Source organism: Podarcis liolepis (genome assembly GCF_965112155.1).
Source record: "Podarcis liolepis genome assembly, chromosome: 4".
NCBI classification, from domain to species: Eukaryota; Metazoa; Chordata; class Lepidosauria; order Squamata; family Lacertidae; genus Podarcis; species Podarcis liolepis.
The window spans coordinates 40,851,781-40,877,724 of NC_139558.1; the positions used below are offsets into that span (position 1 = coordinate 40,851,781).

Consider the following 25,944-nt stretch of genomic DNA (forward strand, 5'->3'; position numbering starts at 1 on the left):
AGTGGTCCTTGACCCAGCCCTGGTGAGGCCCCCTTGCTCTCCAGCTTCCCACCACAGTGGGCTGCTGGTGTTTCCCAAGAGGAGAGGGGTGAGGGGAAGGGAACTCAGAACTGTGTGGAGCAGCAAGAGCATGAGATTGGCTTTGCCATGATGCACAGGGCTGACCTCCCCATGCTTCACCCCTACTGTCTCCCTATCAATGAGCACCCGTTAGAAACCAGGCTTCCTGTATTTCTGCTCATGCTTTCTGGAATTCCAATGGGTCCCAACTATATCCAAACAAATACAACAAATAAATGAATAAATCTCATTGAACATGAATAAATTTCAGGAACATGAAATTTGATTGTGACATCTTAAGAGGTGTCTAGATGTATAGAGAAGAGACTGTCTCGCCAGAGTGGTGCATGCTCTGGTTATCTCCTGCTTGGACTACTGCTATGTGCTCTACGTGGAGCTACCTTTGAAGGTGACCCAGAAACTGCAATTAATCCAGAATACGGCAGCTAGACTGGTAACTGGGAGTGGCCGCCGGGACCACATAACACCGGTCCTGAGAGATCTGCATTGGTTCCCAGTATGTTTACGAGCACAATTCAAAGTGTTGGTGCTGACCTTTAAAGCCCTAAACGGCCTCTGTCCTGAATACCTGAAGGAGCGTCTCCACCCCCATCATTCAGCCCGGACACTGAGATCCAATGCCGAGGGCCTTCTGGCGGTTCCCTCATTGCAAGAAGTGAGGTTACAGGGAACCAGACAAAGGGCCTTCTCGGTAGTGGTGCCCGCCCTATGGAACACCCTCCCTTCAGATGTGAAGGAAATAAGTAGCTATCTTATCTTTAAAAGACATCTGAAGGCAGCCCTGTTTAGGGACGCTTTCAATATTTAATGCTATATTGTTTTTAACACTTGATTGGAAGCCGCCCAGAATGGCTGGGGAAACTCAGCCAGATGGGCAGGGTTTAAATAATAAATTATTATTATTATTATTATTATTATTATTATTATTATTATTGAGACAAACAACTTTCCAGGGGTTTTTGTGTGTGTGTTTTTCTTAGTTTTCTTTGGTAGGTCTCCTTCTTGACAATGGGAGAGAGATCTTAAGGAGGTGGGGTGTCTCATGAATACATAATGTACATAGAGTCTGTGAGCTACTGATATGACTGTTTCACAAATTTGAGGGTGTGGTAGATAAGATATCCAAAACCATGTATTGATTTACAAGATAAACCCTAGATTTCTAAGGCTTCGGTGGAATTTTTATTGCAAACTCATCCTAGCAATAAGCTGCACAACAGTGAGGGAAGAGGGGAATGTGTTGCTGCCCAAGACCAAGCAAATTCAGTATCACATTTTTCTTCAATGATATTTGTATGTGCATTGGGAATGCCTGTCATATATGATATCTCTGCCTATATGACACCCATTCACTTTAAATCTGCATTCTGAGAGGGAACATTAGATGCATTTGACCAAAAGAACTGCTACATTTGAACTTGCTATTCTCATAGCAAAATCAGACCAATTTAAGAGGTGGAGAATTCACTGCATGTCACTTTCTGCCAATCATCAAGTATATTTGCCCTTATTTTCTCATTCTGCCAACCCACGTTTCTAAATTTCAAGTTTATGCTGAGATTCATCTCTTTTAACATTAGCTTCCTTCAGTCCCATGGTAGCACTTTGACTTTTTTGAAACAAGAAAAGAGAAACAAGATAGTAATAGCTTGAGGCAATGTTTCACAGCCAATAGTTGAACTAGCTAGGATAGGAAGGCATTTGCCATCTAGTAATGGTCTGTGCTGCTAATTTGGAATTAGCACAACTTTTATATAATATGAGTTACAATTTATCCACAGTAGCAGGTGGCAGAGTGGTGGTGCTCACCTGACCTATGACAACCAAGTTACAGCTGGCAGCTGGTTGGCGCTGTGCAAACACACCAGCAATAGCACCAATGGTGCTCCTGCTGTTTTCACAGAACTCACTATCCTGCTGCCTTGCCCTTCCAGCTCTACCTCCCAGTAAGCAGCAGTGACCTATCTGCCAGGAGGTCAGTTAAGTGATGATGCCCACAACTCTGATTCCATTCCATTCGGCACACACAGAAGCTGCATTCAGTGAGTTCCACTCAAAACAAGGTGGTGACACTGTTACCAAACAAATTTCCAATTGCAAGAGTGAAGGACAGCTCTTGGAACCCTGAAAGCTAACATTCAGGCCAAGTTACACAGCTGTTGTGTGCATGGCTAGCCACTCTTTTACTAAAGTCCCTCTTGAGCATGGTGGTCATTTGTTGCTAGCATGAACAAAGTAGTTGCATCAGATGTGGTGGTGCACACAAAACTGAGTTTTAGCAGACTGCAAAGCCACAGATTTGGCCTTTGCATCGGCATATTTAAACCCAGAGTTCTATGTGCTCCATCACTCCCCATGCAGCCTCTTCAGTTCATCAAGGCCATGCCTTCCTGTCATTGAGAGCAAGTAACTACCAAGCCCAGGAGGGGCAGATCTCAGGGACCAAAGCCCAGATAATTCTTCACAGTGATTGCATCTTGGTGTTTGATTGTTCAGTTCACTTTAAACAAGCCTGCAGAGGCATGCCAGGCTGCAGTTATGAGGAATGGTTTGTATGACAGGTTCATTGTTCTCTGTGGGCTTAATAAAAAGTGACCATCCATCCTCACAGTTACTGTTTGAACTGCCCATCCTCACCTCCTGCGGAAGCTTGTCAAACAAAAATATCACTGTGCAGGCATGGCCACAATCCATATAACATAACCATAATCATAACACTGGGTACCATATGTTATAAATCTAGAGCAGCATTCTGCTTCATATAGGCACATAAAACTTTTATTGGGCCTCATGATTTTCCACACAGACATTACAACATTTTAGGATTTTGTTCAAGTGGAGCTGCTTTTTCTGCCCCTCCCCCTGGTTCTTTTGTAGTCATTAGCAAAATAAACACTTGTGATAATGTGTGTACATATACATATATGTATGCATATATATGTATACATATATGTATATACACATTCTCCAGCTTTATTCTATATAAAAAATACATTCTATAAAAAGATGAAGGACTCCAAAGGAGAAAAGAATTATTAATTTGTCATGTGATTAGACCGAGTTAAAGTCTATCATCTGGTAAGCAGCAAGTGGTCTGGGTCATCCCATGATGGTGAAATGGGTTCAAATTGTGGTACATCCCTACTTTGAGATGTTGTAGCCGACCAGCTAGCATGATCAATAAACCACTTTATTCCAAGTAAAGGGATGGTCAGTCAGAAAAGTTGCAACTCCCAGATTGTGCATTAAGTTCTCTATGGGAGTGCAGGGAAGCAGGAGAATATTGTATTAGAGGAGCATACACTATTTCTGTTGTCTTAACATTTCATAAAGGAGCTGGGCAGGCACCTGATGTGGTCATCTTTCAAAGCCAAGCCATAAATAAAGCTTGATGGGTGCACTGTAACTAACAAGTTTTCTTGACAGCAAGCAACCGAGAGAAATCCATCATAGTGAGATAAGTGCACGCACTTATTTTCACAAGGTGCAACATGAAAGGGAATCTAATAAAACTGGGCTGGCTTAAAAACAAGTCCCTATACACCTGCATTTACAAGCCCAACTTTTAAAAAAATAAATAAATACCAGGAGTCCAAGAAGGAATTGTGGGAGGTGAGAGGTGTCTTTTCACAACATTGTTCATATGTTTCAGTGAAAGGGATATTTAAAGGAGACAAAGGATTGAGAACTCTTTATACTGCTTTGGTAGCTGTGCACAAACCGAAATACATTTCGCTGTGAGACTTGGACTGTTTCACTCACCTTTGGCAGACTTGCTCTGCAGATGTTCAAGAACATCACATAGGTCTTGCAGAGACACAGAGTAGCTGCAGAAAGTATTCTGCAGAAGAGATTCGAGCACGTGCCAGGAAATTTAGGGCTGCACAATTAAAGCGAATCAAAGCACTCTATCACCCTAGTGCAACAAATCCACATTTTGAATGGACTTTTTGTGGTTAGGAAATCGACGTGGGAAAGAACTGAGAAGTGTGGAATGAACAAATGGTTAACAGGATGATGTATAAATACCTCACGAGCAAATCAGGTTGAATGCTCATTGTTGTAGAACCATCTCATAAAACAATCAGAACAAATGCTCAATAGTCAAACCACAATGTAAGCTTTGTGCAAGCAAATCAATGCAAATACTGTATAAGCAGCACATCTGGAAGAGCCTTTGGTACCTGTACACAAAACATGCCATCCAAATATCTTTCACTGTTTGACTTGCAGTGTCTCCAAACTGTCACTGTTTGCAGGAAGGATTCAAGGGTAAACTAGAACTTTATATTTGCGCATTTACAGTGGATTAAAAGGCTGTTTCATGCTAGCAAAGGGATGGAAGGTTCTCTCCAGTTCCCAATCTTAAATCTGGGGTTCATTCCAACTTTCTTTCGTATGGCTTTTCAGCTCTGTGTCTGAGCAGGTGTGTGTGTTTGTCACGGCGCTTTCCATGGGAAAATCCATGTTTTTCTACTCCATCAGTTCAAACGGCATTTGCTGTTTTCGTGGATTCAGTGGTAAAATGCACTGGGCCAAAAAACAAACAGACAAAAATAATGCTTGGGCATGAAGCTTTAGAGCACTGACTTGTGCCTGGAAAGCACACTGTAAAAGGAAGTCTGGATGAGCCCTTAGCTCTTCAGCATTCTGCAGCAATGTGGCATTTTTTCTTTCTTTCTTTTTTAATGCTCATGAAAATTCACTAGCATTTTAATGTGAATTTTGCCCAATAAACACATTTTGTATGCAGTGGCTGGAGCTGATGTGAGTTGTAGTTCAAATCATCTGGAGGGAAGAAGGTTGGAAACAGCTGAGCTAGATGAACAAGTCCAAAAGAGTTCCAAAAAAGCTGATGGTGGCCCGTGTGGGAAAAAACCTGTAATAGTCAACCCAACCAAAGAAGAATGGCAAATTAAGTTGACAGAATATGTACAACTTGCAGACTTAACATATATAGAGTAAGAGAACAGGAAGAGCATATGTTTAAAGACGATTGGAAAATGCTTATGGAATAGATGGGAAATAATTGTGTACAGCTGAAAACGCTGGCAGCATTAAGATTCAACAGTGTAAATAAGTTTTGATGGATGCAATAATGGAATACTGATTGGTATAGTTTTTGTAAAATATGCAGGGATTTATGATATGTAAAATGAACCATGGAAAGAGAAGAAGGGAAGTCACTGATATCTTAAGGATGTAAAATGAGTATTTTAAATTGTAAAACAGAAAACGTAATTAAAATTATATATTAAAAAAACCCCTATAATAGTCAAAAGTGTAAGCTACATAATTCATTTAACATTTGATAGCTTTGATATTAAGTGGAGAGCACTTTTGATTTAATTGATTTCAACATTTTGTTTAAAATGGTAATGTGAGTAGCTTTGTTGCAAAATTAAAGGTATAGTTTATTTTATTCAGCATTGCAAAACATAAGCAAAATGAACAAAGACATGCAGTATTTAGCAGCTGGAAATGTAAACGTTTGAATTGTCCAGTTAAGTGTTCTACATGTGGGTGGGTGCATGCACACAGCTGCGTATGCACACACAAACAGCTCCATATTTCTTTTGCCTTTGAAAACACTGGTGAAGTTCAGAATGACTCCAACTATGCAGGTGACTGCAGTACATTAAGAAAATACATTTTCCACACTGTAGTTTCTACAGCAGTGGCAACTAAGTGAACCATTAAAAGTGATCCAGTTCACTGAACCAAATAAGAAGAACCTAAAATTAGAAAAAGTAAGCCTGAAGCTATTGGCTTAAAAAAAATACTCTTGATCTTTGCTGTTGATGATTAGCCAAAAAAAAAATATTTTAAAAACCTCCTCCTGAATTCTTTTCTATCATTTGAAGCTTCTTTCAAAGCACACAGATTTCTATGACTTTCTTCAAGGCATAATTATGAAAGGAAGTATGTTTGTTTATTTCTTATGACTGATAGTCTCTCCATATTAGCAATGAATAAATTAAGTCCATTGGTTAGTGACAATTGCCTTGCCGACACTGAAAACAACATCAGATTAAATAATGGAATGTGAGCAAATGAGGTATCTCCTCTTATTATGATCACTACCGATCAAGCCTCTTCTCATGTAGCTTGAAAAGGTCCTTGTCATTCTAGGTTTGGGTAGCTGAAATAGCCTCATTCCGAAAAGGAAAAAGATGGTCTTTCTTCCTCAAACCATGATTAGGGCTAGAAGAATTATGTGCAAACCCCACCTCAAGTCCTGTTTCCTTCACAGAAGTGAATGTGGAAGCTCTTTAGCAGGCTTCTTCAAACACTTCAAACACGGCCCTCCAGATGTTTTTGGCCTACAACTATGTATTGTGGCACTGTTGAGTGTTGGCTTCACTTCTATGCTACAAATTCCTTGACTCTTTTCTTTTTATGCAGATCATACCTGATATGATGACAAGGTGCTTTAACCAAAATAATAATAGTAATCCTAGCAATAAGCAACCCTGAATTCAATTTATTTCATTATTTTACAATTATGTTTGGTCAGCATGCAGTACCCCTGTAGTCTAGTGCTCTAAAGACCGTCTCTGTGAATAATTTCTTCCCCACTCCGAAAGAGTTTTATATAGCCCAAATTGCAGTTTTCTTCACAAATTACACTTGAGCAAATAAGAGCACTTTTCAGTCCTTCGCCGCTGGCAGACTCAAGGTAACAAGTCTGGCCTCTTCCCAAGGTAGAAGAGACTTTGATGACATTGGAGATGGAATGGGGACATTCCATTGTTCGGGGGGGGGGATGGACATGTTACACAGAAGCTTTTTTTTTAGAAAAGGCAGAAGGCAAAAGTAGATCATATATTATTTGTGCCATTTAATACATTTGAGTGATTTAATATTTTGCAGATGTCAGGGCAGGTAAAAATGCTCCAGGTATCCTTGATCAAGAGCAACTGCAAGCACATTTCCTGACGTATATCTCTCATAGTCATCAAAAACAAAATAATTCAGCATCCGCATGAGATATTTGGTTTGGGTTAAGAAAAAAATGGCTTTGAATTGATTAATGACCATTTGACTGCATGGCAAACTATTGATTTTTTTAAAATTAATTTGTTTGTCACAGTATCCAATCCTTTCTCTAAAAGTGAGTGCCTAGATTGCTAGGGAAGAGTGACAAACGACAGATGAGAAAATGGCTAGAGAAATCTATATCTTCCATAGCCTGCAAGAAAAGCTATGCTTTAGACCATGGGTAGGCAAACTAAGGCATGTTTTTACATAAGTAGAATGTGCCCTTTTATTTAAAATGCATCTCTGGGTTATTTGTGGGGTCTGCCTGGTGTTTTTACATGAGTAGAATGTGTGCTTTCATTTAAAATGCATCTCTCGGTTATTTGTGGGGCATAGGAATTCGTTCTCCCCTCCCCCCAATATAGATAGATAGATAGATAGATAGATAGATAGATAGATAGATAGATAGATAGATAGTCTCACAAGGTCTGTGGGACAGTGGACTGGCCCCCTGCTGAAAAAGTTTGCTGGTCCCTGCTTTAGACCACCTACACCTGGGGAAAGTGTTATTCCATTGGAATAACAAAGGCTGTGTACACACCATACTTTTAAAGCACATGGATCTCCTCCAAAGAATCATGGGGACTGTACTTTTTAATGGGTGCTGGGGACAGCCATGTGTTTAAACATATAGTGTGCATGCAGCCAATGCCAGATTTTCTGAGCTCTGGGGTAGGGTAGGGGGAAGCTGAGGGAAAAGTTGAAAGGGGGGACATTTTGTTCATACAGATGTGCCAGGAACAATGAGTGAGCAAAGCATGGCTATTCCACAATAATGAATCATCTAGTGACCTCTCATTGCGTGGTTTTATGTGGACCACAGTTCAAGTTAGGCAATCGAGAAACCTTTGGGATTCCCTAATTCAGTCAATTAAACCACATCTAGTCCACTTCTTTTGGTCAGTGTTGTCTAAGTCAGCATAAGGGTAGAGTGAAGTAAAGCACCTTTCCTTGTTCCTTCTCAGTACAGGAAGTCCTCAGGAAGTCTTATATGGACTCCTATTTCCTGTGGCTTTCTTATTGAGCACTTCATGGTATTCAGAGAGTACTGACAGTATCATGCCGACTCTTTCTTATCCTGGCCCCGTGTACCTGAGTAGAATCTCAATGCTTCCATACGGTGCAAAGAGCCAGCATGGGAGAAGTGCAATTAAGAACTGGACTTCATCAGAGAGCAAAGGATTAAGCACTCTTTGCCTCTCCTTGATCTGGATCAGGCACCCCTGTGCCTGCATGTTGTTTATTCTAAAATAAGAATTCATATAATTATTAATGGCATCTAGTTTGGCCCACAAAGTGTTGTGTGACAAGCTAGTGAGCCACTAACAAACACGGGCCAAAAGATCTAGCTTTGATCCCTTAGAAGCTAATGGTCAGTATTGAGAATTGCATTCCATAACAGATGAAGCAGACAATATATATCTTGCTGACACTCGTGGGAGGTTTGCTGATTGTTGCTATGGATGCAGGATTTTATACCTATGATTCTGTTTTTTATTTATTGCAATGCACTGAGAATAATGCTATGTTTTCTTTCCACATAAATCTGTATGTGATTCGGCTTTGGGGCAGAATATCACTCTGGGGAGCTGATTCAGTTAGAAGAAATGGGCACATGGGGGGTATAGAATCATAGAAACATAGAATTGTAGAGTTGGAAGGGACCCCAAGGGTCATCTAGTCCAACCCCTTGCAATGCAGGAATTTCAACTCTATCATACATGACAGATGGCCATCTAGCCTCTGCTTAAAAACCTCCAAGGAAAGAGAGTCCGCTACCTCTTGTGGGAGTCTGTTCCATTCTCAAACAGCTCTTACTGTCACAAAGTTCTTCCTGATGTTTAGTTGGGATCTTTTTTCTTGTTACTTGAATCCATTGGTTCGGGTTTTAACCTCCAGAGCAGAAGAAACCAAGCTTGCTCCATCCTCCACGTGGCAGCCCTTTAGCTATTTGAAGATGGCTATCGTATCTCCCCTCAGTCTCTTCTTCTCCATGCTAAACATAAGCAACTTCCTCAACTATTCATCATAAGACTTGGTTTCCAGACCCTTGGTTGCCCTCCTCTGCCCATGTTCTAGTTTGTCAAAATCCTTCTTAAATTGTGGTGCCCAGAATTGGACACAGTACTCCATGTGTGGTCTGACCAAGGCAGAAAAGAGTGTGACGGTTTTCTTTCAATATGTTCGAGAGATGTTTGTTTGTTCTTTCTTTCATTCTGCAAATAACCTCTCTGGTGGCCTGCACTCTGCAGCCTTCTGGAGTGCCCACACTAATAGGGAAGCCCAGCCAAGCATATTGTGGGGCTCCCAGAAAGTGAAGGTTGCAGATCGTTGTACAATGAAAGGGGGCACTCACTCAATCCTAAACACCCCTCACCTCCCTCATAATTAAGGAACATTTTTTTAAAATGCTCAAACAAAATTATAAAATAAGTTCTCTAGAATCCTGAGAAAGAGACCAGTGGGGCAGCCTTTTCCTTATGAGCAATGATTCTCTAGAACTGTGAGGGCAAAATTCAGCACAGCACAAAATATTACAGCGTCAAAATAATCCAGCTAGCGCAGCATCTGGAAGTTTAAGTGACAGGATGGCTAAGTGCCCTCCTGCCCTCAGTGCCTTTAAGGAAGGAATCCTAGGGAAGGATTTTTTTTCCAGTCAGAAATGCAGATCCTTGAGGCTTCACATCCAACAATAAGGTGACTCAGAACAACTTCCAGGTGTTCATACATTCCTTATAAGGTGGGTGGTTTTATGGGAAGGAGGGCAGGGGAGCGGGGAATAGGAAGACATGCTATGAAGGCGTTGCAAATATATATTTAGAAGAGCTCGCAACAAATGCCAAGTACAGCTGCACTGGAGACCAAATCACACCATGCGTTTAAAACTAGAGTGGCTTCGTAACATTTTGCTCACTTTCAATTCGGCAGTGAGCAACTTGTTTGAGATGGTGCTGAATGAATGAAAAAACAGAGGAAGAGGAGTGGGATGAAACTCAGGAGGTTGTTGCTGCTTACTATGAATGTGTTCTGAAACCAAGATGAAGGGCAGCCCATTCCTTGCTATCTCTGTCCTCAGGTCCTGGTAGTCCTTTTTCCTAAAACCTAATGGAGGAAGTGAAACCCTTCTGGGTGCTGTTGGTCCCTCCCCCTTGTCTCTTTGTGTTCTGCTGCCATTTCTTTGTGAAAGTCTTGTCATATAGTGACAGTGTCAGTTGCTGCCTTTAAACCTCCTGACTCCACTTATACACATGTCTTACTGCATGTTGAGATGAAAATAAGGCCCACTGCCTTCATTAAGACTTACTCTCCAGCAGTAGCAGCTGGGACTGAGGGTTGTGAGAGGTAACCTGCTCAACCCTACCTCACTAGCTACCACTGTTCCCTAGATAGTGTGCACAGCATTGTGGCTGTAGAGTTATTCTAGATACTATGCAGAATGTAGTGGTGGACAGATAATAAAGTTCTCAACTTCAGTCTGCTGTAAAGGTGGTGATATTTCTGAATATATAAAACACAAGCACCTTCTTCATTTGGGGAGTTTCTTTTGGCGTTTCTGTCAGGACTCACTTGTTTACATGTTCCTCAAGAGTATTGAAAAGTGCTTTCTAATTTCAGTGGATTTCCTGCATAAATTGTAAACACACACCTGTCCAATCTTTGCTGTTCTTCTCAGCACTGTTTCTCTTCATCATATTTCCCCTCATAGTCCCCAGCCACACTGCCCTTGAATCCTAGTGGCTGTGGCGGCCAAAGTGATTTTGATAATGATGTCATGATGTTACGTCTGAAGTAATGATATCTTGAACACCCTGTGGGTCATCATAGCCAATCACACTTGAGGAGACTAAAGAAGAATGGCACTGAGGAGAACAGATCAAAGGGGTCACCGTACAGTAACAAAACAATGTGAATGTTGGGGATGTGTATACAGGGCTGTCTTACCCATAGGCACTAGGGGTGTGGGACACCCGGGTGCTGGGCTCTCAGGGGCGCCAGACCAACAGTCTGGGGCCCAAGAGTTGAGTCCGGGGAAGAGCCCACCCGTCAATCGGAGTGCTACAGTGGGCTCTCCTGTGGGCAGCTCTGCACCACGAGTTTGGGGGCAACCAAGCCAGTGAGACTCTGAGGCGGGTGGCCGGCTCTGTTCTCCTGCACTCCTGGGACTGGGCAACCTGGGGGGGGGGGCGCCAGGCGGATCTTTGCACCCCGGCACTGCATATGCTTAACACAGCCCTGTGTGTATGTATTCTGGCCATCTGTTTGACTGGATCAAATGTAGTACTTTTCAAAGGGAATCATAGCAAAATTAGGGAACATTCAGTGCAGTTCTAGTTTATGTGACAGTTTGCAGTGCTTAGTAAACACAGAAGACAAAGGCTCTCTGTGCAAGCCCACATTCTCTATAGATGTTTTCTGTCTTCATCTCATGCAGATCTGTCATTCCTCATTACAAGATGCCATGATTTTTATTTCCCGTTTCCTTTGTCTTGTAGGTTTCTTATGTAAAAGCTATTGACATCTGGATGGCTGTGTGTCTTCTCTTTGTGTTTGCTGCCTTGCTCGAATACGCAGCAGTGAATTTTGTGTCAAGGCAACATAAGGAATTTCTCAGGCTTCGGAGAAGGCAGAGAAGGCAAAACAAGGTACAAGACTCTATCCTCCATATAATCATGGTTTTTCCCCAAAAAATAATTGTTTGCACTCTTCTGATTTCCTCCCTTTAGCACGCAAGACACAAAATATATTTCTTTATCTGCTCAAAATTTTAGTCAGTGAAAGGAGCTGAGAATATAAAACAAGAGTTCATTGTGTTTCTATCAGTGCCTGAACTGAAAACAAAAGGTTTTTCATATTTGCAAAACAAGTCCAAGTATGCCTTTCTGTAGAGAAATATTCAATATTGAAAGGGCAAACCCATGATATTTTGCAAATTTCAGGCTTGCTGTGAATATTCATGTCACTTTTAATTTGAATGTCTTCCAGGCACCAGTCTTCATTTCATTCTTTTTAGCATTGTTGTCTTTAGATTCTGCTTTAGCTGCCAATCCATCAACCAGTATTTGCATTGTAGCAGCTAAAGTGCCTTTATTATGTTGAACTGGAATTTTAGAAGTAATTTCTTGCCTGGAGTCCTGACAATAGCTACTCATTCAAAGCTGATTTTCTCTTGACCTCCATATGATATTTACCACCCATCTTTCTCAACAAGCAACAACAAACAACACATACACCATACGAATCATGTTATTTCAGCTACTCTTTGCTTTAGTTTGACTTCCATAGCCAATTCCAATTGATCTCCTTCTCAATTGCTTTACATTGTTCACCAGGATGCTCTTCAATAACTGTGCCATTCTTACTTTTCCTTTTGTTTTGCTTTGTTTCGTTTCATATATCATTGCACCATTTCCATTCTTGCTGCTGCTCTCTGTTCTGACCAATCTGGGAACAGGCACAGACTGTGGCTATTGGGAATGAAAGCGTCGAGTCGGTACGGCGTATGAATGGCTTGCGGATGAAAGAGTCACCAGCACACGGGATACTGAATCAGATCTGCAATCCAAGTTTGAGGGTAAAGAGAGAGAGAGAGAGAGAGAGAGAGAGAGAGAGAGAGAGGTTGTATGAAAATGATGTCATAAATTGGCAACTGCCAATATTTATGGCATCGTAAATAGTAGAACTCTTATGTCAAACAGAACAGTTCTGACCATATGTAGATCTTGGTATGTTTCGACTTCTTGTACTCTGTGTTACTGCTGCTTTCCCATTACATCTTTCATGGCAGTCCTGCTGCTTCTTTCACCATGGATTAGCACATACATGGGTAAGCTCACTTCTGCTATTATTTACAATGCACTTATACTGCTGAACTTAGAAGTTGTGACTCAGAGCCAATCTGCATGTGGCACTGATGCCATGAGTGCAACACGTGTGTCTCGTTCTTTCAGTGTAAACAGAAACCTCAGTAGTAGTAGAACGGACAGGACTGGGCCCAGACAAGGGAAGGGAATCTGACTCTTTCCCTCATCCTGTGACCTCATTAAGCCCCATCACCTGCTATTATTCCCCGGAAGCAAAGCCTCCATCTATGCCAATGGAGACTTTCCTCTTAGGAACAATACCAGCTGTGGGAGGGCAATTTTCATCAGGATCATGGTATGGGGAGGCACGTTATCCTGCCGTGTGCCATGACAGACCTTCCAAAGTGTCCCTATTCTCCAGAAGCTATTTAGAGAAGCTGTCCCGGTTTCTGATTTGATCCCAGAATATCCCTTTTTTCCTTAGGACATCCCTGTTTTCATTGGATAAATGTTGGAGGGCATGGAGTTATCCAACCCACAAGCTGTCTGAAGGCAGTCCTGTATAGGGAAGGTGTTTTTTTTAAAAATGTTTATTGTTTTATTATGTTTTTATATATGTTGGAAGCTGCCCAGAGTGGCTGGGGCAACCCAGTAAGCTGTGAGGGGTATAAATAATAAAATTATTATGGACTGGGACGTCCCTATTTTCATTGGAGGGTATGCCATCATCCTGCTTGCTCCTCTCCTTGCCATGGCTGCTAATTACACTGAACAACTCAGACATGCTCACTGCAATTAGTGTCATGTTTCGTTTGGCAAACAAGAAAGCGGGGTCACCTGTGAAGAATGCTATTGTGACAAGTATCCTATCCCTCGTCAAAATGCATTTTCAGAACCCAGTTGTGTGAACAGAACAGAAACAACCCTATCTGCACGTTTAGGACATTGTATTTAAAAAGTTGCTGTTAGCTGCACAGACAAACGCATGGCCTAGTCTCAAAACAGAAGAGCTCTGTTGAATCAGATCAAAGGCCCAGCTTCTTGGAGTAGCCAAGCAGATACCTCCAGGAATCTTACAAATAGAGTTTGAAGGCAACAGCGCCCCCCCACAGCGCTGCCACACAGTGTTCAGTGAACAAGGAGCCCCTGAGCAAGGAAATTTCAAAAAGCCCAATTATTAAATAGTAGCCTTTGATACTCTGATTTTCCATGACTTTCTGTGATCCCCTTTGAAAGCTATCTATACTCATAGCCATCATTGGCACATCTTGTGGCAGTGATACCCATAAAATAATTGGACATTTTGTAAAGAAGCACTTTCTCTTGTACTGCCAATTAGTTTCATCAGATTAGCTTGGATTCTCGTATTATGCAATATGGGGGGGGGGGACCCTCTACCCACTGTCTCCACTCAGTTGTGCTATTGCACATTTATTACGCTATTGCAACCTTCCATGTACAGAATCTGTTCCAATCCCTTCGTCATTTTTGTTGCCCTTTTCTGCATCTTCTCCAGTTCTACAATTTCCTTCATGAGCTAGAGCAACCAAAACTGTATCTAGCATCACTGTCACATCCAGAGTATTTAATTTGCATTGGGAATTTGCATGAAGAAATGCTGTCTCATTTATGAGGACAAAAATCACTTTGAAACCATATATATTCTCCAACCCTACTACTTATACGTTTATTTAGAAGAACATTCTCAACCTTAGACATAGGAAGAGAAGAAAGAATACTGGACTGAACTGAGGGAAGCAGATTAGCTTTGAGGAAGGCCATGGTCTAGAGATAAATCACATGATTTGCATGCAAAAGGTCCTAGATACAATTCCTCATATCTCCAGTTTCTTTTAAAAAAATAAAGACTTTTTAAAAAATTAAATCCAGGTATATCAACACTCTTACAATAAAAATGAACTTTCTTGAACTTCCCCCTACTTCTGGATTTTTTTACATCTCTGCCAAGGCTGGTGCTAAGTAACAAGAATAATTTTTGAAACTAGGGTAATTTTGCATTATAAGGGAAGTATTTGCCTTTGTGATCAAAGCAAGAAGCACTGTGCATGCTGCAAAGTCTTTATTCTGTTGTCCCTGAATAATTCAAGAAGCTATTGTCTCATGTGGCAAGTCAAACAGAATATTTCCCAAAAGGCTGGCAACAGCAAAAGCCGACCTCTGTATTAGGGTTGACAATGCTGATTCTGTTGTTAGCACTGATGTTACATTAATACTGGTGGGATCAAGGAAACTGGAGCTCAGGGGAGGTATTAATTGATTTGCATATTTATGCCGCAATAACCTGAGCAGATGCACCTGCAGACAGAACAAGGTGCTTCAATCTACATCAACTGTACATCAATACCCAGAAGTCCCATTACTTCCTCTATATTATAAAGATGACCCTGTGATTTGCTTCCCCTTGCCCCAGCAGACCAGTCTAAAAGAAGTATCTTGCCCCCTAGAAACAGCAGTACAACTGGAATGATCTGGTGTATCTTGCTACTCTGAATATCATTAGTCATGCATCAGCCAAAATATAGGGAGGAAATGGGATCCTGGATTTAGGATTCTTTGGGGGCATGACCCTTACCATAATGGAAAACAGGGAGCATGCTTAAGATGTGGGCCTCCAAGCCACTCTCTCTGGCCTTTGAGATTCTCCCTGGACCATGCTATCTCTGTAGACCACACTTCTCACTGACTGTTCTGTGCCCCCTTCAAATGCTTTTGCTTGGCTGGAATGCATTATTGCCCTGTGCTCATGCCTCTTGCTTGCCTAGCTGAATGAAGGAGAGGGGATGAGTGTGCAGACTAGATTCTTGCAGGGCTGACTTCAGTCTCGTCTGTTGCTCCACATACTTTTGCTTCTGGACACACGCCTTTATTTGCATCTGACCCTCCCCCGCTTCCCCAGAAGGTTGGCCAAATTAATGCTGTTCGAGGGCTGAAAAAGGTTCCATAGCTTCCAACATTTCCCTGATGAGAATAGGGACTTCCTAAAGAAAAGCAGGGCATTCCGGGATCCAATCAGAAACAGGGACGGCTTCTGTAAATCCAGGACCCTCCCTGGAAAATAGGGACACTTGGAGGGTCTGAGGTTCCCTGCTGCCAATCTCAAAGCAAAAGAAAGTCAAAGGTAGTGTGGATCAGTGTCACATTATCATATACATGGGGAAGGATGAAAATACATTTGCATACATGTGAGTTAGGAAAGAGCTTGCTAGTTCACTCTCATTTAGCTCCCCTACCCTGGATGTCTGAAGTGGCCTGCCAAGAAATTCAAGCAGTCACCACTCCTCAGAAAATCCTTGTCATTAGCAGCTGCTTCTTCCTTACACCTCTATGCCGCATGATTCAAATCAGAAGTGGCAGGAAAGAAAGAGAAAAGGGAGATTTGTGTCTCACTCTGTGATACCTGCAGCCATTTCAGGAAGTGCAGATGAGTTTCGGTGCTTTCAGAAATACGTGCAGTCAGAGGGCTCATGTGTGAAACACTTTTATGTATCACAATGTGGAGGGGCGGAAATCTTTTGCAACTGTGATAGCACATCTCAGGAACTAGCTGGAGAAGCAACAATGGCCTCTTCTACCTTAGGGAATGTTGTAGTAAACATTCAGGCATCTAATATGGACGGAGTACACAGAGAGAGAGGAGGGGAGGGAGTCTGCATACATACATATGCTACATTCAATGCACATTCTTCCCCTCAAAGAATTCTGATCAATGTAGTTTACCCCTCACAGAATTGCAGTTCCCAGACACCCTTCACAAACTACAGTGCCAGAATTATTTGAGAGAGAAAAGGAGCATTAAACATATAGCTTGTATGCGGCCTTAGCATTTGTGTGTGTGCTTTGAAATGTGCTTTGAATGTGCTTTAAAGGTCTGGTGTGTACACAGCCTAGTGTTTCAGCCATATTGCTGTAGCTAAGGTGAGAGCGACGTGTATTTGCAAAGCATACATTCCATAAATGTGCATGGGTTTTTCCCTATTGCTGGTGGCTTCTTCTTTGCTTCAGTGCTGGGTTGCTTCTTCCAAAATGTGAACTTACCTACTGGATGGCTCAGTTGGTTAGAGCATGGTGCAGATAATGCCAAGGTTGCAGGTTCAGTCCCCATAAGAGACAGCTGCATATTCCTGTGTTACAGGGGGTTGGACTAGATGATCCTCAGGGTCCCTTCCAACTCTATGATTCTATTGGGGGGGATGAAATCAGTGCCTTGAGATTTCTGGATGGGTTCTTGCAGTGGCGTAGTGTGGGGGGTGCAGGGGGGGCCGGCTGCACCGGGCGCAACATCTGGGGGTTAGGGTTAGGGGGCGCAAATCCATGGGTTAGGGGGCGCAAATTACTTGCCTTGCCCCGGGTGCTGACAACCCACGCTACGCCACTGGGTTCTTGCCAGACAGAGACAGATGATTGTCCCTTCTCTCGCCTTCTCCCTTTCTGCCTCCCCAACGCAATCTGATAACATGCTGCATTATTACCACATCTCAGTCATATCAGGAACGGAGACAACAAAAGGCTGGGGCTATTTGTAAAGGCATAGCTTTATTGCTTAATTTTGACTGAAACGAAACACTCATATCTTGTCAGTAAAAAAATATATAAATAAAAAAAATACTCCTTTCCCCAGGCTGGATTTGCCTTGAAAAATATTCAGTGCTTCTGTCCCCAGTGGAAATGTTTTATATTTTCTCAGATCCTTGCGTATAGCACTTTGTGGTAAAATGTGCCCTGTTTGTTTTATGTAACATTCCGCATTATGTGAATAATGGAAGTGCTCAAGGAAAACCCTTTTTGCTGGGCTATTTTTAGCCCTCACAATGCAAGCTCAAGCACATGGGTTTCATTGCGAGAAAGACAGCCTTAATATGAATGGCTTTATGATTCCCACTGCCTTTAGCATCTTATTTGCTTCAGGCAACCAATAGAAGTTGGTTGGTTATACTGAAGATCAACACTCCTTCAGGGCAGACCTGTTGGCGGTTGACTGTGTCACAGCAATGTGGACATTTGACACCCTTTAAACACACCCACAGAGCAATCCTAACTATACAAAGCTGGTGTAATGTACACCCATGTAAGTCATGGCAGCTTAAGTTACTCCTGTTCCAAATTCCATTCAGGAAGAATTTCACTTACACCACCCTTTCTGCTGGCTGATTTTCACCAGGCTGTTAGGTCATGTGTCTAAGCTAGAAGGGGTTTGGACAGTCTCTCCCTGCCCAGTATTGCACTGGATTTAAGGCAGTGCGGGTGGTTCCCCCGCACAGGATGCCAAGCCAAAAGGGTGCAACATTGAGAAGATCCGTAACTGGGAAGATCCAATTGGGAGCGCCAAATTTTGGGCTCATTCAGGGCTCCATATTACCAAAGATTACCCCTGCTTGCACCTCATAAGTTCCATGAACTTAAGCTGAACTGCAGTGAGGAACTGACACTGTCTCAGCCAGAGCTCAGCCAGAAAAGCCCAAGATCCGCAGAGTCCAAACTCTCATCCCAGTGTATCAGTATAATTTGGGGACACAAGGAAACTTCAACCCACACATGGAGCTTTCCTGTGGTTCAGTAAAGAGGAATGCCTCTAACTTCCCCAAACCCCTGTATGCTACATTGCATTGTCATTTCTTATAATGCTGAGTTGAATGTTATCTACTGAGAACTTTTGACTCAAATTTTAGATGGCAGGAGGTAGGTGCAAGGGGGGTAAGATACAGACATAAGGACTGGTGGCCATTGATAGCCTTATCCAGTATGTAGAAGAGATGTGACTTTTGACATCGAACCTGTTTGCAATAAATTAATGACCAGTTATCACAGAATTGTTTTTTTTAAGGGGAAATACTGTGGAAATCTTGACCAACAGGAACCCTAGGAAACTCGGGCCTAGTTCTCACTGGGGTTGTGCCACTTCAGAATGTGTGTGGGTGGCACAGTGACTCACATGATCGAATGTTACTCAATAAGAAAATCCCTCCAAACTAAATGTCAATGTTTTTGGATGGAGAATTATTCACTCAAGCATGTTCTTATCTGTACTCCAGAGTGGCAATGTCCAGATAATTCATTGAGAAATCAGCCTTAAGAAAAGTAATCCAAACCAAGTAATCTACTCAGCATATTAACTGTTGCACGATTGGACAAATATTTATTTAAAGGGATAAGTAACAGATAAATTTGTTTTGGACACAAAATCATTACAGGAGGAAAGAGGGTGGTTCATGGGCTGCAACAGGCAGCCACAGAATGCCAAAGGCAGAGTTTTGTGGTTTATTTGCATCTATCCATTTGGGATCAAATCTGTATTCCTTAGCCAAGAGTAGACTGCTAGAGAGCCTGGGAGGGTTTTTTTGTCGTTTCTTTTTTTTTCTTTTTCTTTTTAACCTTATAACTTTGTGCAAGAGGCCAAGTGATACTCATCACCAGGTAAGGAAAGGGCTGTACTTCAGTTCACTGGGTTTGACGTACAATTTGCTCATAAACAGCAGGGAACACACCGCAACTGTACTTTGCCATTTCCCAAATGATGAAAAGAGCCCACCTGCTGGGTGCAAATACTCCCATTCTTTTCTGTGCCTGGAGAAAGAGAATAAATTGAAAATAGGACATGAACAGCTGGAAAAGAACCAGAAAACAAAGCACACTTTTATTTTTAAGGCCACAGGAGCACAGTTCCAAAGCACCTTCCAAAATTAAACTGCACGCACATGGTTTTTTTGTTTTTTGTTAAATGGAAAAGTATATCAAGAAGGATCCTCTTTTCTTTTTTTACATATTTCTTTTTACAGTTCCTAATACTTGATTTGGGCCTTCTCTTTAAAACATGAATGCTGTTGCTGAGCATCTATTCCTGTAAGAGAGCCTGTGATACGGATCTGTCTGCACTTCTTAATACAGGCATAGGGAACCTCAGACCCAAAGGTCTAATGTGACGCTCCTGGCTTCTCAGTCTTGCCCATGGAACTCTCCTCAGACCACACACCCTTCCCTGCCCCACACCTCTCAAGTTCTACATTGCACTCCTTTTGAGTGTTTTTGCCTGTCTAGAATGTATTGTTATAAGTTGGGGGGCGCATCCCTTGTTGTTGGCATCCGTCTGTCTTGGGAGACAATGGAGGAGTGCGCCTTTGTGGATGAAGTCAAACTGTTGGAAGGTTGCATCGCCTGCTGTGGCTGTACCCACCAATATGGGAGAGATGTTTCGTTGCAGTTGGGGCAGATGAAGGCGTCTGGTTGTGCACCATGGTGTTTTTCTCTCTGTGCTCCTCCCAGCGGTCATTCCTCCTTTGGTCATGGCTATGGATGCACAACCTGACTGTCTGTCTCCAGGGACAACCCCCCCATTAAATCCAAGAAATTTATAAATGGCGGGATTTTGATTATTCAGAAAATCAATGGAAAATACAAGCTACAGAACTGTGCCAGACAAGAAAGCTTGTGCTGGCTTATTTAGACCAGCCTGGCTAGTTAAGAGCAAAGATGTTAACAGATCAAGCTGCTGATTGCTGGTCTTTAGTACATCAAAGGAAGGGTCTCAGGTCTGTGAAAGATGGGTTGCCAAGGTGATGGCGAGGGAGCAGGCTGTGCTCACAGGCAAAACATGTCTCTAAAAACCTAGCCTTGAGATAGGAGATGGATGGAGAGGAGTTGCTTAGGTGAGAGGTGTGCTGCGAAGAGAAAGGAGAACAAAGACAGAATCATTTTGGCAGGCTGGCTGAAGGGAAGGTAGGAGGGATGCCTTGGATTCCAGCGCTGCACTGCTGTGGGGAAGAAGCCACCATTGAGATGGCCACACTGTAAGATCTGGACTCCCTCCCTCCAAATTCAGGTGTAAATATGTGAATAAATCAAAGAAACACAGGCTCCTGGAACCCCCTGGAATATTGCTACTACTCTGCAGAGATTGGGGGTGGTGTCCAACCTGTGTAACAGTATCTTGGAATTCTGATAATGCTTCTTGCTTGCCTAGATGGGGAGGATAGAAAGGGAGGTGTGAGCAAATTAAAATGTGTTGCTCCACCCACTTTTGCTTCTGGCTCCTCCCACCTCTGGTATGTGGACCCTGGAAGGCTGCCTAGAAGGAAACATGATCCTCAAGCTGAAAAGGACCCCTCACTTAATGGATTGAGCCAGGATGCCATGGGAGCCTCGTTTCTCAGACTCTCCAGCAGCAATGGAGGACTGCTGAGACATTCCATGTGACCCCTTACAAGGCCCTGGGCATCATATGTTACTGAGTAAGTTTCCTAGTGTGCCCACTGAGTTCAGGCTTCCCCTAATTTCATCCATAATAAACTGCTTCCACCACCTATGAAGGCCTCCCTAATGTTTTCATGGAGAATGCTTAGAAAAAGCTATACCTTTTTCTGAAAAGCCGCAGAGAAAAGCAATGGGGAAGCTATGCTGATTACAAGATGAGCCCGGGGAACTCTTCCATAACTCATGCTGAGTTTCTTTTTTAAACCTCTCCCTCCTCTTCTTTCTTACTTCATTTCTTCCTTTCTACCCCATTCCTATGAAAATCACTTCCCTCTAGCATTTCTGCTCTTCCTTAATATTTTTTTTTTAACTTGTCTTTTCCTTCAACCTTTTTACCACACTACAATAATTATTGACATCAGATTCATGTGCTTTCCCATAAAGCAGCAATAAAAGACAGACAGTTTAACTTAGGTTACAAAAAGTGGTAAATGTTTCTAAATTATACGTATAGAAACACAAAGTTGGCTTGCGGGTCGGTTCACCTGGTGGAAAAGAAATGAACAAAGTGTTTGGGAATGCTTCCTCCCAAGGTGAGGGGTGTGACCTAGCTAAGCCTGACAGGACAGTTTACTCTGTGGTCTTAACCTCTTCATGCATTAATTAATGTTAAACATGTTGGTTATATGAGACTGATTTATCCCACTAGTGCGTTCAGGATGATAAACTAGTGTTTCTCATGAGGATGGCTGGAAGCTGGCCACATTCTTTTGGTAGGTTCTGCTGCTCAGCTGTCTTAATAGAATGGACCTATTTACTAGAATGAGTCACACATTCATTTTTAATGCTCTGCTTTCCTTGGTGGCAACAGAGTTGCTTCCTGGTGCTCTGCAATCTTCATCTGCCACAAGAACTGCTAATTAAGAATGGAAAGTGCAGTCCATGTTTCATAGAGATATACTAAACTGCAAGGATATTGCAGATTATAAGCATGTTCTTTTTTTATATAACCCCCTCCCAAACACACTTGGATTTGCTAGCTTACAATGGAATGTTTTGCTTTCTCCAGGCTTATTGTCCTTTCATCTGTAATGACACATACTTGTAGTGATGCTCTTTGGTGAAAATCTCCCTTGAGTTTGCCCTAAACTTCCCTTGGTCATTTTTAACAGGTGGTTTCTCACAAGGAGAGCTTCAGCCCTGTAGGTTTTATAGTCAACTTCCTAATTTAGCAAAGAGACAGTAAGAGCTTGTAAGGCTGACAGCATCTGGCCTAAAGAAGGTTCTTTTGCCCGGTTCATTTGATGAGCAGGTGACAGCCAGCCAGCCAAGCTTCTCTCTTTGCTATGCTGCACCACTGCTGTGCTCAGCTGGCAAGCAGATTAATCTTTTTATTAGTGAATGTTTTGATGACAAAGCAAAGTACAGGCACTGAAGCAGAACAGACCATTCCTGTGGAAACTGGGTGCAAGAAGAGGGTGTTTTAACAAGTAATTGTGAGGACTAGCATATAGCGAGGCACGTGAGTCCTTTCCAGAGAAGGTTGGAGTCCAGTTAAGGAATGTCGAAAGGCCACGAGAGTGTCTTGCGCTGAAGCAAATGCTAATAGTTCAGCAATTTGTTCCATGGCTAGAACGGCAGACCTCTGAGCTGAGGATATTGCAATCTAGGTGTCTATGAAAGACACCTAGATTCCAGTTTGAGTTGGACTGAAAAAGAGACATGGAAAGCTAGATTAGGGCTCTGTGGACATTTTAGGGTGTTGGCTGTGGGAGCAGTGGGCATTGGCTGTCTGTTAGCAGGTTTAAGCTGTTCCTCCATCTATGCTCAGACTGTATATTTGTAAATAAGCACAACAACAAAATGCTCTGAAGCTTTCAGTGGCCTTTCAAAGGAAACCACTCCTGGGTCAAGTGGAACTTTTCAACTCTTGGAGAAGTGGGGCGAGCTTAACAGTATTATTACTTATTAACGGTGGGCATTAGTGTCATATCTGAGAGCGGTAGATAAAATTCTTCCGTCAGAAATAAGCACTGTTACAATATTAAAATGGGACCTTGCTCTCAAGATTGCATGCCAAGGTTAAAAAGACCCCACATACGGGCTGGAATGAAGCAGACTGTGGTGCTATGCTATTATTCATTGCTAGGCGGGAAGTAGGTTTATCTCTTCAGAGACCTTGGTAGGGATGTCACCTTTTAGCGGTGTCCTGCTCTTACAAATGAGTTAGATCAGGCAGCCTGGAAATGGGAGTGTGATTGCGCAGCAGCTGCTGTGTCTCTTCAGCATGGCAAAACCAATCCAGTTTGGTGCTGTTTACATGTAGGCAAGCCAACGCAACACAGAGGTTAATGAATTATTGAGCACCTCTCTTAAATTGGCTGGGGCATAATTAACTTTACTCTTTAAAGTGCTGGGTCCAGGGGGGAAGCTCGCAATGTGCAGGGGAAAGGGCGGGGGGAGAATGCCATTTTTCACAACACTATGTGGCAGATTGAGAAGCAGGGGAGGAGTGGGAAAACAAAGATAAATTGAGTGAGATAACCTCACTGTAGATACACTTGAAGAATAACTTCAGGTAGGGATGGAAGTAAGGAAAACTAAAAGCTACCATCTTCATTCATCTCCCACTCTCACACACAAACACACCCCAACTGAGACCCATATTACAACCTGTTTACTTTGTTTCAGGAAATTCAATGGGTGCCATTTTGTCTGATCTCACCTATAATGTTCTTCCCCTTCCATTTGTATAGTCCCGTTCTGTGTCCATTCTTGGTCACTCTACATCAGTGATGGCCAAACTTGGCCCTCCAGCTGTTTTGGGACTACAATTCCCATCATCCTTGACCACTGGTCCAGTTAGCTAGGGATGATGGGAGTTGTTGTCCCAAAACAGCTGGAGGGTCAGGTTTGGCTATCACTTCTCTACAGTGACCAAGGGAAGCTTGGGAACTAGCCTTTCTGTAGAAGCTGACTGCTTAACAACTACCTAATGGGTGAAATTGATCCTGCTACTGTCTGTCTCATAACCTGCCTCTCACTGGGTTGTTGTGCTGATAAAGGGGAGGGAATGGACCACATGTGTCACCCTGAGGACCTCAGAGAAAAAGAATGGCCCAGTGAAATAGTGAACTCAGAAAAGTCTATCTGAATTGATCCTCAGCTTTTGGCACCTGATCACTACACCAACATCAGACATTAAAACAACAAGTCTATTTGTTAAATTACTTTAGAATGATAAGGTGAGATAGGTTCTTAAAGCAAACAAAGTGGCCAACCCTATTAAAAATAGTAACTACATAATTTCAGTACAGAAACAGGTAAAAAAACAGAAAACAAGCAACAAATAACAAACACAAAATAGCAGATAAGATGCCACATGTAATTAGTAATTATTTATGTAGTACATATTTACTCCCCCCTCCTCTTTCTAGGCAAGATTATCCTCTTAGTTCGGCAACATCAAAGAAACAAATCAGCCGAAACAAATCACCGAAGCTTGTTCAGAGATTTCTGACGCCTTCTCCACTCCACACACACACACTGTGTTATTTGTGCTGCAACTTTCCTTATACCTGTGTTGTGACAATCAGTAATGTAACCCTATGGCCAGGGAGAAGGGAGCACTTTTAGGCGTTTGAGGTAAGCCATCTTTACTGACCCAGAAAACGATGCCTGGGTTACTTGCTGTAAACAAAAGATGTGCAAGCTGATAGAAAGAAGAGGGTTGTGGTGGTTTTTCTATAGCTAGATGAAATGCCACTTTGAGTTACTCTGCTACCCAAAGCTCTTATTTTATTGTTGGCTGATGCTGGTAATTCTTCTCCGTGCTGCTTGTCTTTTGTGTTTGTCCTTTGATCTCCACCATCTCTCTTGTGGCTCTCGCTGTTTAGTCTTGATGCACACAACACACAAAACATTTGCTTGCTTCATTTTCTTGGGGTTTTTTCTTTTCTTTTGTTTTGCTCCTTTGTGACAGTTGGCATTCACACTTTCTTCCTGTATGGTATTTGCTGTTTATCTCATGTGTTATCCTGGCGGAGTTCACAGATGATGAGCCCACATGAGGACCGTCTCTTTAGTCACTTCCAAAGTTTAGTCAGAGTTGGCTGAGCTTTTTTTGCCCAGTGGCTGCTGACCAACCCTCGGGGGGGGGTGTCACATGCCAGTGATGGATGTGGTCATCCTACACTCTATTATTATTACAGTGGTACCTCGGGTTAAGAACCTAATTCGTTCTGGAGGTCCATTCTTAACCTGAAACTGTTCTTAACCTGAGGCACCACTTTAGCTAATAGGGCCTCCTGCTGCTGCCACGCCACCGGAGCACAATTTCTGTTCTCATCCTGAAGCAAAGTTCTTAACCTGAGGTACTATTTTTGGGTTAGCGGAGTCTGTAACCTGAAGCGTCTGTAACCCAAGGTACCACTGTATTGTTATTATTATTACCCATCCTTTTTGCCTGATGTGATTCAAGGCAGCCTGCACACACACACACACACACACACACACACACACACACACACACACCTCAGCTGATTCAAGCTGGTTCGCTTGTATGCTTACCTTTCAGCCTTGTGCAGTGGTGTAGTGTAGGCTGCCAGTGCCCGGGGTCACACGGAGGGGTGGGTGGGAAGGAGGGAAATGGATAGAGTATGCATGCTCATTCAACTGCCTAACTGCGTCACCCAGGACATTGCAACCTCAGAGATGAGAAAAGAAGAGTCATTCCATTGTCTGGAGAGGTCTTTTCCTAGTTCGCATGGAGAAGCCATTTTCAACGGAGCCCAGCAACGGAGGCATGCAGCTGAAT

At 42.6% G+C, this 25,944-nt stretch overlaps 1 protein-coding gene across 13 annotated transcripts in view; it reads left to right on the forward strand.

Annotated features, from left to right (window-relative positions):
- The window catches only part of GLRA2 (glycine receptor alpha 2), a 111,216-nt gene that overhangs the window by 77,772 nt on the left and 7,500 nt on the right, over positions 1–25,944 (forward strand). For 9 of the 13 annotated variants that reach the window (XM_083501997.1, XM_083502001.1, XM_083501992.1 and 6 more), the window contains 2 exons: positions 11,616–11,765; positions 12,575–12,694. The exons of 1 other annotated variant lie outside the window; for it this stretch is intronic. In XM_083501997.1, the coding sequence (XP_083358123.1) occupies positions 11,616–11,765; positions 12,575–12,694 (270 nt within the window). The remainder of the gene's footprint in view (positions 1–11,615; positions 11,766–12,574; positions 12,695–25,944) is intronic. 3 more of the 13 variants (XM_083501998.1, XM_083502003.1, XM_083502002.1) reach the window with 1 other exon arrangement.